Source organism: Dermacentor variabilis, chromosome 11, assembly GCF_050947875.1.
Source record: "Dermacentor variabilis isolate Ectoservices chromosome 11, ASM5094787v1, whole genome shotgun sequence".
NCBI classification, from domain to species: Eukaryota; Metazoa; Arthropoda; class Arachnida; order Ixodida; family Ixodidae; genus Dermacentor; species Dermacentor variabilis.
In genome coordinates this window covers 24,032,694-24,045,225 of record NC_134578.1, presented here as the reverse complement: position 1 = coordinate 24,045,225, position 12,532 = coordinate 24,032,694, and the positions used below count along the sequence as shown (strand labels likewise).

The window sequence follows — 12,532 nt, the reverse complement described above, 5'->3', positions numbered from 1 at the left end:
TCACCTAGCAGGATTCCCTGAATGTTTTTTACGATAGCTGTGGGGGGTTCAAGATTTTAAAAATCGTTTCTTGAAGCATTATCGCCCCACAACCGTCGTCTGCATTATGCAATCTCGTTGAGCGTTAGGTTGGAATTTATAGTCAGTTCTGGAAACGCATGATTGGTCACGGCAACATGTCACGCTGAGCCATCTTATAATTTGGACATTGCTTACTTGAATACGGTGCGAAGTACTTCTTGATCCTAGTCTCTCTCTTGCTTTTTCTCTGTTTATCTGCCTTTTATTTCTGTTTTTCCTTCAGTTAGATTCTTTTTCTGTGTTTTCTTTCAAATGGAGCCTTTCAGAGAGCATATAGCTAAGTATTTCAAGTGTTCGTTTGCGTGCTGTTGTCAATACAACGATTAGTTTATCTTTTTATTGAACGCCTATTTTTATTTTTTCAGCCACCCACAAAAGGAGGAAGCCCGCAGAACAGGTAATTGTCCAGACAGAAACTCGTGACACTCATAGTCATTCTATCTTAATTTTGAGAGGTTCTTTAGCTTAAATGCTCGTTTTAGCTTCACTCCCGACAGTACAACCTCATCTATTTGGCGGCAAAATGCGAAGACGCCAGAGTCCTGTTGAGTTGCAGTTCAAATTACTGTGGAACAGCATTGTGGCGGCCGTTAGCAGCTCAAATCATCGAACAGCGCTGTGACCGGCAAGTAGATCACGCCTATTGCTTTGCTTGAGCACTAAAAGAAAGCCTAGCTGAGAACCAAATTTAATTGCATTATTCAAAGTCTCGTGAATCCCAGAAATGCTTTTATGAGACAACTCCTGGGCCAATTTGACCGAAACTTCTTGTATATGAGAAAGAAAAGTAAATTCTTCGGACTGTAATCATCAGAACATTTATTGAGGGCCTAGAATTTTTGACAAACATTTCTAAAAGCTTCTAAGTCACGAAAACTGAAGCATCAGATTTAGAAATATAACTGTGCACCAACAATAGCTATGGCCGCTGAGTAAAGTGCAACAGTTAGAGTATCTTCCGTGGAAAAATACAACTGACACCTAAGTTGACAAGTTAACATATATTGATACAATATTTAGAAGGAATTTGAAAATGGTCCTCCTCACAAAACTGTGATATATTTCGCAGTGGTGCATTTTCTTAAATGACCAGCTTGATATATAGTATTAGGAGCAGCTTATAGAATTGTATTATTGATTTTTATAGTTGAGTTACAGAGTTGTAACTGGTAGATTTGTTTAATTAATTTTCAGCAATTTTCATAAAAAAGGCGACAACAGAAATTAGTAATTGTTATGAAAAAGTAACTCGATTTTAACTTTTCCATCTAAATGAAGTGAATGTAATTACATGTCCTACAGTGGTTGCTGCGAAAACAGCGATTTCTCTGTTCCCATGCATTTAGGTGCTTGCCACCGAGCTAAAGCCTTCTCTTGAGGAATCATTTCTACACTTATCTACGTCTTCTGCAACTGAGCAATATGTGAACATTTCCTAGATGTATCATCATCATCAGCCTATTTTATGTGCCTCCAAGAGATATCCAATTACTCCTGCCTGGTGATAGCTGATTCAAACGTGCACCTGACAAAATTATATTTCATTACCCCGCCTAACTTTCTGTCATCCTCGACTACGCTTCCCATCGCTTAGCACCCATTTTGTAACTCCAATGGTACGCTGGTTCCCTGCGCTAAGCGTTTCTACATTTTAATACGAATAGCATCATTTGCCCATTCACCATTTTCTATCTATCTATTTATCTATCTATCTATCTATCTATCTATCTATCTATCTATCTATCTATCTATCTATCTATCTATCTATCTATCTATCTATCTATCTATCTATCTATCTATAAAACCTATCTATCTATCTATCTATCTATCTATCTATCAGATTATGCTAATCCATTGGCTGAAGTTGTTCAATGGCTTGAGCCACTAGGCACATTCTCGTGGTCGTGACGCGATCAGATTCTCTTTATGTCGTCGTCGTCCCGACTTCTAGGTCTGTCGAATCGCCCAAGCTGTCTGATAGCTTGGGTCACTACAGTTGGTGTTATGCCGTCGTCGTCACGCAGGCGTTTTTCCATCGTCGTCATTTCAGTAGCTTCGTACTTTTGGCGTCACGCCGCATTCGTCCGTTCATCGACATACACCCATCGTTCATCGTTCTATGGTAATTAGGCGATTGTCCTTCAATCATGATTACGCAAACGCTGTCATGCCTACGTGGTGGTGCCGTTTTGGTTGCGCCAGCTTCTTCAGCCGATACTCGTCCTACCGTTGTCGTCTCGCCGTCTTCCTCATACAGACATCATGATACAGTCATCCTCAGGCCATTTTCTTCATACACTCATCGTGATCCCATTGTACTCGTACCATTTTCATGTCATCGTCGTGTCTCCGTCGTCATCACAGAATCAATGTCATGCATTCACTGTAAAACCACGTCGCGATGCTGTCGCAGTCGTCCTTCATCGTCGTCATTCTAACTTCGACATTCGACGATCGTTAAGCCACCGCCGTCCCACCGCCTTTGTCGATCCAACAGCATCATCGAACACTCGCCATCCTATCGTAATCAAGCCACCGTGATTCAATCGGGATTAATCCGCCATCGCCCTGTCATTATCATAGTTACGTTCTGGTCCGACAGTCGCTATTGTGCTCACTGCTTCGGCGTCATACAATTGTTTTCATGCCGCCGTGCTCATTGGCGACCGTGGCAAATTAGTGCCAAAGCAAAGAGGGATGGTATTGGGCCGGGATAACGCAAAACTGTTCCATTCTGTTTTTAATGAAAATCCGCCATCAGCTCACCGGGATAAGACAAAATGGCTTGGGTCGAAGAATATGGCCGGGCGCCACCCTCCTGCAGGTGGACCCCGAATCATTTTGACCGATTCTGGTGATTGACGCATTGCGCTGTCATTTTACAATCGGCATCACTGGGTAACTTCATTCTACTGTCGTCATCCCATCGTCGTGATGATAGATGATTATCGTGTTAAGCGTGGGGTGACGTTTCAATGATAGTATGCCGCGGCACAGCTGGCGATACGGCCATATTCGTGCAGAATGCAAGTCTAGTCAGCGCTTGGCAAATGCGGGGAAGAGCACGATCAAAGCGATTGTAATGCTCAAGACGAGCTGTGCTGCCTTTGTGGTGAAAGTCACCAGCCAATTATTCTAACTGCTCTGTTAGGGCTCGGGAATTGCAGCTGGTAGAAATAATTGACAGACGACGTTGCTCCAGGAAGGAGGCGGTAAGCATCGTGAAAGCAAGGGCGCTTGGTTATGCGGGTGTTACTGGGAAGCAAACTCTTAGCTCGGACGTATCGCTAACAGCCACCATGGTGGCCGCTGTCGAAAAGGCAGCTACAAAAGCTATGGACCCTCTGGTAATGAGCCTTGGGGAATGTATATCACAGGTCATCTCTAGTAACTTCTCTCATTTGATGCAAGCCCGCCTGTCATAGACCTACAATGACTCAAACAGTTGATCCAATGCCACAAACAAGTGTTAGGCGTTCTGATACCCATCCTTCTAATGACGGTGTTGAACCGTCGACTTCCTCTTGCATGCGTCCTGACAATTATAATTTGGTTAACACAGATTTGGAACTGACAGATGTGGAACAATACGCTCGAGCGTATAAAAGAACAATGTCACCAATCAATGATTCTTCCTCCGGTCTTCACTCAAAAGCTAAGAAAAGTCAGCCGAGTGCTATGCCAAAAGAAAGCATTCTACAGAAGGCAGTTTCGGCTGCGGCACTTTCTAAACCATAGGGTCGCTGAAAGTGCTTCAGTGGAACTGTCGCTCTTTATACTCAGCTTCAGGAGATTTAATTTGTCTAACTACTCAACTTAATCTTCATTTTGTTCTTTTACAAGAAACCTGGTTAAATCCTGCAAAACCCTTTCGGATAAAATTTTACAGATCATTTCGTCTAGACCGTCCTACTAGAGGTGGCAGATTAATTACATTTTTTTCGTCTCACATTTGCTATAAGGCCAAAATTTCATTTCAACTTTCTACTTCTGAGTGTGAAATCCTAGCGATAGAGCTGAATCTCCCTGGATGTAGCCCCTTTACCATAGTAAATGCACATTTTCATTTTGATGTACAGCATAGACGCACACTGCACAGGGTTCTTAGTTCTTGTGGAGCAGACATCCTACTGTCAGGTGATTTCAACTCTCACCATATATGATGGGGACTAAAAGCAGATTTGTGCGGCACCAGATTATGGGAATGGGCTATGGGCAATGGGTTAACAAGTGTAAACTCAGTATTTATGCGGTGTAAATCCTACTCTGTAATAGACCTTACACTTTGTGACCCGAGTGTTTCCGTATCTTCTTGGTCGACTGTTGGGTTGCGGCAAGCAGTGATTGCCTTCTAGTAATTTCTGAGGTAGCACGCCCTGTAACGTTTATGAGCGATCGGGTGCACACTTTCATTATTTAAAATATTTTTAGAAAATGCTTGCGAAATATTCTTTCATTGCTGTCTGACGCGTGCGCTAAGCAAAAACTACGATTACCTGTTCTACTTTGGAAGGTTCTCGCAAAAAGTCTGAATTAGAGATTCGTCTAAACAACAGAAATTCATAGAGCCCTTGGTGGAATGAAGAATGCGCTCGTGAATATAAAAAGAGAAAAGCTGCTTGGAAAAAATTATTATTTACCCAAAATCCCCAAAAAACTGGAGGGATTATAATATTTTGTGCCATCTTTAAACATACAGTTTCGAAAGCCAAAGACGAATACGGCTGCAAGTATTTTGACTTCCTATTTAACAATAAAAATAAACGCGCTTTATTCAGTTTTCTCCGCCGTAAAAAGTTATTTCGCGTCCAATTAAAATAGACTCCATAGTATTAACTAGTAATGAAATGAAACAGTCACTAGAAGAAGTCCCGAACGAATGAGAAAATAGATTTACTTCAGTTTTGCCACATAGGTCCACCTTACGAAGTACATCAGATGATCTTATAGAAAATTACCATGTAAAAATTGGCTGAAATCGTGGAGCGACAGCCAAATTCAGCTCGCGGAGCAAATTTCAACTTTCAACGTTCACGCAACTTGGTTTAAATTTCTCCATTTTAAATAACCTTTCCCTAGGAGCCTCCTCCCTTGGCAACTACCGCAGCGATGTCTGTTCAGCCGTGGAGGAATTCACAGTTGTTACTAGGCGTTTTCCTTAAGTTCTTGCAACAATATTTTATCCCTTTCCACAGAGACACTTTAACCAGTTTTTGTAACACCAAAATCTTCCTAATACAATCCAAATCTTGGCCAATCCCCCGCAGTGGACACGCGCCATCGAAGAAGAAAATCCAATCAAATCCAATCCAATGAGCATTTGGCGCTATCCTCCTCATAATCAATTCTTACAAACTAGCCCACTTGCATGTTCTATTGTAAGCAATTTTTACTATCACGTGCTCTTTTCTGTGTGCTAATTTTGATCTATGTGACCATGCGATCATGATAAAGCTTATTGCCATTTATGTATTGAAAATAGCACCTGTCCTGTTTCATTTCTGGTTCTTGTCTCCTCTTCCGCTAGCCTTATCATATTGAAACACTGCGAATTTTTCATAAGGAAGCAATGTTAAGCGTTTTGTTTAATTCTTTAAATCGCCACTCTTACGAGTACGCATGGCGTCAAGTTTGTTTTTCATGTTCGTGGTACACAAATGCAAAGAGACCGAGAGCAATTAGAAATGCTTAATTAGTGACAATAATATCACCAAGGCTTCCAATTATACGACATAAAGTTTGTATCCCAGCTCCGTGCATTGCTTTTACTTTGGTAACTACATAAAATATGCAAACTGAGTCGCTTTAATGTAAACTCCTTCCTACGTAAACGTAAACGTTAACGTAAACCAAATCCGCCCACTGTGTCCAGATTTTTCGGGCCACGCCTATTTCAGCTGTCCGCCATGCGACGTCTAAAGAACCGCAAAATTTCCCATCTCAAGACGATATAACCACACTGATTTTGCCTAATGGGGCTGAACGAGAAGAACAAAAAGCTGTCCAATTCCAGGCTTCTCTCACCATTAGCCCTCCGATATTGGTCAAACATTTTTTTGACCGGCACCCACTTTGCCTGTCTGTGACAACACGTCACAAGAAATCCAACTCCACAGCACCCTGTGAAAGCATACGTACAGCGAATATGTTGCAGGCGTTGGACATGCACCACCACCACAAGCCACCGCCTCCTTCTTCTAGGCCCTCCGCCAAGCGCAAGTGTGTTATTCAAATAACGGAATTTTTCAAAATACATAGCATCAGAAAATTGATTAAGTCGAATGGCACACAAGCTGAAGACGTGATATTTTCTGACTGTAATTCGAATATGCGAGAATAATGGAACCGTCACGTGACGATATCGCCTGATGAAGTTATCAAGCCAAACAGGGCGTCACATGACGACGTACTTGTCAAATGATTACGTCACCTGATGACCTCATGTGATGCCTCTTGGAAATGCACCACACTCTGCGCTTCTGGCTTCTTTGTCTGCGGGTCATCTCACGCTTTTGTGTGAGCACTGGGCAAGCGGACACGAAACATTGCAACAATAAACTACAGGCTAACACTTTCGCTGTAAAAATAAGTGCCAAACGTAACATCAAGGCGCAATGAGAGGATTTTCTCAAGAAATTTCGCGAAGTGCATTGCGTCAGCAAATTTGTAAAGTCGACTCACACACAAGCTGCAGACATGATAGCTAGTGACTGTAATGCGAATATGCCAGAATAACGGCAACGTCACGTGACGATATCGCCTGAGGACATAATCTGAGGTTTGCTCACCTCGTTCTACAATATCGTAGTTTCGCAACTTGATTGCAGCAAATACAATAATCCTCGATCAAAAGTACACCTTGCTGGCCGAAACCTTCATCATCATCATCATCAGCCTGGTTACGCCCACTGCATGGCCAAGGCCTCTTCCATACTTCTCCAACAACCCCGGTCATGTACTAATTGTGGCCATGTCGTCCCTGCAAACTTCTTAATTTCATTCGCCCACCTAACTTTCTGCCGCCCCCTGCAACGCTTCCCTTCCCTTGGAATCCAGCCCGTAACCCTTAATGACCATCGGTTATCTTCCCTCCTCATTGCATGTCCTGCCCATGCCCATTTCTTTTTCTTGATTTCAACTAAGATGTCATTAACTCGCGTTTGTTCCCTTACGCAATCTGCTCTTTTCTTATCCCTTAACGTTACACCCATCATTCTTCTTTCCATAGCTCGTTGCGTCCTCCTCAATTTAAGTAGAACCCTTGTCGTAAGCCACCAGGTTTCTGCCCCGTAGGTGAGTACTGGTAAGACACAGCTATTATACACTTTTCTCTTGAGGGATAATGGCAACCTGCTGTTCATGATCTGATGCCTGCCAAACGCACTCCAGCCCAATCTTATTCTTCTGATTATTTCCGTCTCATGATCCGGATCCCCCGTCACTACCTGTCCTAAGTAGATGTATTCCCTTACCACTTCCAGTGCCTCGCTACCTATTGTAAATTGCTGTTCTCTTCCGAGACTGTTAAATATTACTTTAGTTTTCTGCAGATTAATTTTTAGACCCACTCTTCTGCTTTGCCTCTCCACGTCAGTGAGCATGCATTGCAATTGGTCCCCTGAGTTACTAAGCAAGGCAATATCATCAGCGAATCGCAAGTTACTAAGGTATTCTCCATTCACTTTTATCCCCAATTCTTCCCAATCCAGGTCTCTGAATACCTCCTGTAAACACGCTGTGAATAGCGAAACCTTAATTCATTTTAAATTTATTTATTCATTTATTAAGCATTTATATCCAATGTGAAGTTGCTGTAGAGCCTCTCTGACAAACAAATACCATGAAGACACCGTAAACGATTATCTATGCAGGCGAATAGCTTTGTTATCCCACTGCATGGCACGCAGATCATTGAAGTGCAGCGATGTAATAGCAACAGTCTGAAAACATCCTACTTAAGCCTTTCATACTTCTTATGATACATGCATGAATTCGTTGCGCAATGTACTAAACGAGCAAATGATTTGGCAGAACAAAAGGTCAGTTTATTTCTTCCTAGGTTATGGATACTGACTGCGCCGCTGGAACAACAGCCAATCGCGCACACAGGACCGAAAGAAACAGTAACGAACTGCTTCTCCAAGTAATTGTTAGCGCAGCAGTCGATGATAACGGCTCCAGTTGGGCTTCGCAACGCGGAGCACTGAACTTACTTATCTTGTCCAGTCGTAGCCGCTTGGCGACAGTCATGGCAACTGTATAACGTTGCCAAACTTTTCGGCACGAATACGGACGTCGCTTTGTCAACTCTTCGCGGAGGTTGTGTTTTAGCGGCATTTTTAGCACACCCTTGCACGCCACCGTGACCATAAGGGGAGCCACCGCAAGACAAGGTAGGAGAAACGTACCAATCATGTGTGCCGGCATGATTCTCCTCACCCGTCGCCTCTTCTCTGTGACGCCAAGGTGGCGTCTGCCCTACACCGACAGTCTGGAGAAGCCAGAGCAACGCTTATCCCTGTCATGTACTTTCGATCCTCTGGCTCTGAGCCTTCTCAACCTCTTCGGGCCCCTCGGCAATTATCAGCAAGATAGACCAGGAAGACCGGTCACTGTTGGCAATGCTATTCACCTTAAAACAAAACAGAATGGACCTCCTGTAAACAAGGAAAGCATTTGGTCGGGCTTTTTCGCAACCGAAGTTTTCATTAATACGTGCTATCGACGTGGAGATGGCTCGTAGTTTCAAACTCCACGTACATTAGTAGCTAGCTATTTCAAATACCATCTAGTGTCATTCTCGAAGTATAAATGTAATAAGTGTTAACACAGCGAAACCGCTCCGGGGATATTCTCACAATACTTGTCGTGCGAATCTCAATCCGCATATTCGTTGCCAAAGAAGACGAACGAAGGTGAGGGAAAAAAGTTCTGTTGCCGATCGCGATTGGTTGGTAGCTGAAATGTTCCTTGAAACATGGTTATCTGATTATTATAATCATGTAAGTAACGTTGGAATAAAGGCTTCTCACAATGCACTCTCGCCCTCCCCTTTCAGAACAACATCCCAATGTTATCCAAGTTCTCCGGCTTTGCGCTTTCTTCCTTTCTTTCTTTTTTGCAGTACAACTTATTTCACCATCACTTATTTTGTTGCTGTGTTTCAGCGAATACTGGCTGCTACTATCACTGGTAGAAAGAGGCAACGTACTCCTGCTGGATGTCAAACCTTTGAGTGAGAGAAACAGCTGTTTTCTTTTGTCGCCGCTTAGTAGAGTGTTCATGTCATTGAAAAAAAAGAAATGAATGAGTGGGCCTTTGACAATTTACAACAAATTCCTACCAACTTCACTATGTTTGCTAAGCTACGTGGACAAACGATAACAATGAAGTGCAAATGTGGCGCGTCCCTTCATAGTGCCTGGCAGTTGGGGTACCACAGCGCGTAATATTTCAGCTGTTTGAGTCCACTGGAGAATGAAGGCCGGTGCCAACGATCCCCTTTTACGGCACTTTTTTATCAGTCAAATCTATCTTATGAGCCTGCAAATTTCCTAATCTTATCTCGAGCGAGAACTAGGAGAATCGAGGGGGTCGATGCTTGCTAATTAGAGCCACATGAAGCGGACAAACTATGACGCCAACGAAGGCATAGGGTATATTAATGGCAGTTTTATTTCAAATGTATAAATTAAAAAGTAGAAGTAAATTAAAGTGGGGGGATATAACTGCGGGTAGGTGGTGGGACCCATGCCCATCATATCACGTAGCTCTTCGCTGTCTGTAAACTGCACTTCCGTTCCCCTGTGCAATTATTTTGTTTCGTTATTAGACCACCGGTTGTCGGCCTCGCATACTACATAGCTTAAGCAAATGCCCTTTCCCAGTATGAGCTTTAGAATATTTAGCTCTTTAATCTATACTGGCCTATTCCTGCCTCTGAAGGGTACAACTACCACGTCTTCGTTACAAGGCTCGTTGCACAGCACTTTGTTTGTTCTCAATTTCCTTTCTTAGCTTAGAAGTTTCGTTCCCACAGGTTAACAGTTGTAAAATGCAGAGTGCGAGAGTATTCGTAAGTATTATTGAGTGATCCTTCCTCAGTAGCCGGCATAACTACACAAAAGCTACAGTGGTGAGGGCTTGTACCGGAATAGGCGGTTTTCTGAGGCAGCGTGAGCCTTCGCGAAAGAAGTTCTCATGCAGATCTCATGGATTCTCTCTTCCCCTCAAAAATCACAATTAGAAGCTATCACATGCAGGCGTCACAAAAAAAACGAAAGTGAGAGAGAATATTGAAGAAAGAAGGTAAGCCAAGGTCGTTAAATTTATTATTTCAATGACCATAAGGTCAGTTCTAGGTTAAAGGCTTATTCGCTTAAGGAGCCCATAAATTTTGTGCATTAAAATTGAAGCCTCACCAGAGTTTTTGCGCATTCAGTATCACGCGGAAACGTTCAGATACACATCAGATTAAACATTTTCAATTGTTCAATGAGTTTTGCCAAAGGGACAGGACGTGGACGCAGTGCGAAAATTACCTACAGGAATGTGAGACATGAAAACAGGAGCTATTTCATGTCTAGAATACATTTACAAACGCTAGTCATCCACCCCAGATATATACGTGATCTAAATCATTGGGAAAAGTGCCATAGAAGTCAACACGCTGCACGAAGACCTCGTGCCACCGAGAGCAAGGACCCTGCCGTCTACGTCCCAACTACTTATTCGAACTTACAGCATTTTTCGAATCAGAACTGTGTGAACAGTTAGGTGGCATATTTCACAGCTCGAAATTTTCCGCCGCCGTCGACTGCGTTTCCCTTTTACGGCGAAGCTGCTCCTGCGACTAGTAGCGCCCAAGAGTATCAATTTATTGTTTTCACAGTTTTCTGAAAAAGTAAATTATCGACGAAGTTTATACGCGCAGCAATTGCGGGAAATGTTACAGTTGGCAGGTAGGTACATTTCAACGTGTGTGGGTTATTTAGGAGCAAAACTAAAATTGCTAAGCGGATGATCCCTTCCTCTTGAAAGGCAAAATATAAATATTGCTGTCTCTGCCGTAATGGAGAGCAGATGTAAGTGTGAAATAGCAACCGAAAAAGCAGACTGGCTGGAGATGATACTGGCCGCAATATTAAAATGTGTGTAGGGCATGTTCTCAACGGCACCCTCCACCACGTCACACCGCACCACGCCCTACTGTGCAATGGTCCATATGAACGCGGCCCAGCTGGAGGAAAAAGAAACGGCTGAAGGCGGCACGACAGGCAGTGAAAGACGCCAGGGAGCCCAAGCGCGCTGCCCAGCTAGAATAACAAAAGTGCCCGAAGAAGGCGCGACCAAACGACTGATAAAATCACGATTCTTGCGACGTGAACTCCACGCAAGAGGTAACGTGTTGGGTCGCCGCTGAGCAAAGGGCTGGCTTCAAGGAGCGTTGGCTTGTGAAGGCTGTCTGCGTTACGTAATGCTCTCTCCTAACTTTTTTCTTCCTTCATGAGGGCAAAGCAGCGCTTCCAGATGCGTCCGGCTCCAGGCCGCACAGCGGCTAGGCGAGTGTAGTTCCGCAGCAAATTGAATTTAGAAGAATTAAATGTATGGTGTCCTGTATCTTCCTTTTGAACGTCGTTATTGGAAATGACAAATAAAGCTTCAGCACACTACAAGTTACAGCTTCAGCGATGTTGTGCACAAACATTAAAAAGAGCTGGCAAGCAATATTTTTTAACTTGTTCGGGAGTAACTAGCGTATGCAATGTGGTCCTGCACAAAGGGTGGGGGTTCTCGTTTTGTTCTGGCAACTTGCTGGGATGTTCTCGTTTGAGTCCCCGGATAACGGCTCTGGCTTTTGGCTAAAGGTCAATTGAAGGTCGCCGACAACAAGAGCTTAACTCATTCCATGCTTTGAAATGCTTTCAGAGTTTCGACACTTTTATAAAACGGCCCAAGCCAGCACTGATTTAATATTGAAAGAGAATTAGCGTAATCTATGAGGGAACGCGTACAAAAAGTTAGAAGTGTGTAGAGTAGTTATGTGCAAAGGAAATACGGAATACTTCTCTGTTCCAAACTATGATGGTTACATGAGGCGGGCGGTTGGTTTTTGCGGTCTCCCCGATTATACTGTGCGAGGCACATTGTTGATTTCATTGACGTTGGAAGCATGGTGTGAGAGACGAGCGATAAATGATGATTTTATTGCGGCTTAATAAAGCATTTGTAGAAACTTAGTTGTTCAATCGCTGTACAGTGTCATGCTACCTTTACCCGCAATGTTTCCCAGAATCTTAAAGTATGGGCAAAAGACGCAAAGTTGAAATTCGATGAAAATGTTAGGTATTCTAAGTGCAATTTTTGACAAAGCATTCATGTTCCTGTCCTAGTAATAACTATAGAAATAATCACCGGATGCTCGAACATTTTATTTTTGTGCGTTTTACGA

At 43.1% G+C, this 12,532-nt stretch overlaps 1 protein-coding gene across 2 annotated transcripts in view; it reads left to right on the top strand.

Moving 5' to 3' along the window:
- LOC142563835 (uncharacterized) overlaps window positions 1-12,532 on the top strand; it is a 51,234-nt gene that overhangs the window by 24,852 nt on the left and 13,850 nt on the right. For both annotated transcript variants that reach the window (XM_075674489.1, XM_075674490.1), the window contains 2 exons: window positions 447-478; window positions 9,249-9,316. In XM_075674489.1, coding sequence (XP_075530604.1) covers window positions 447-478; window positions 9,249-9,316 — 100 coding nt within the window. The remainder of the gene's footprint in view (window positions 1-446; window positions 479-9,248; window positions 9,317-12,532) is intronic.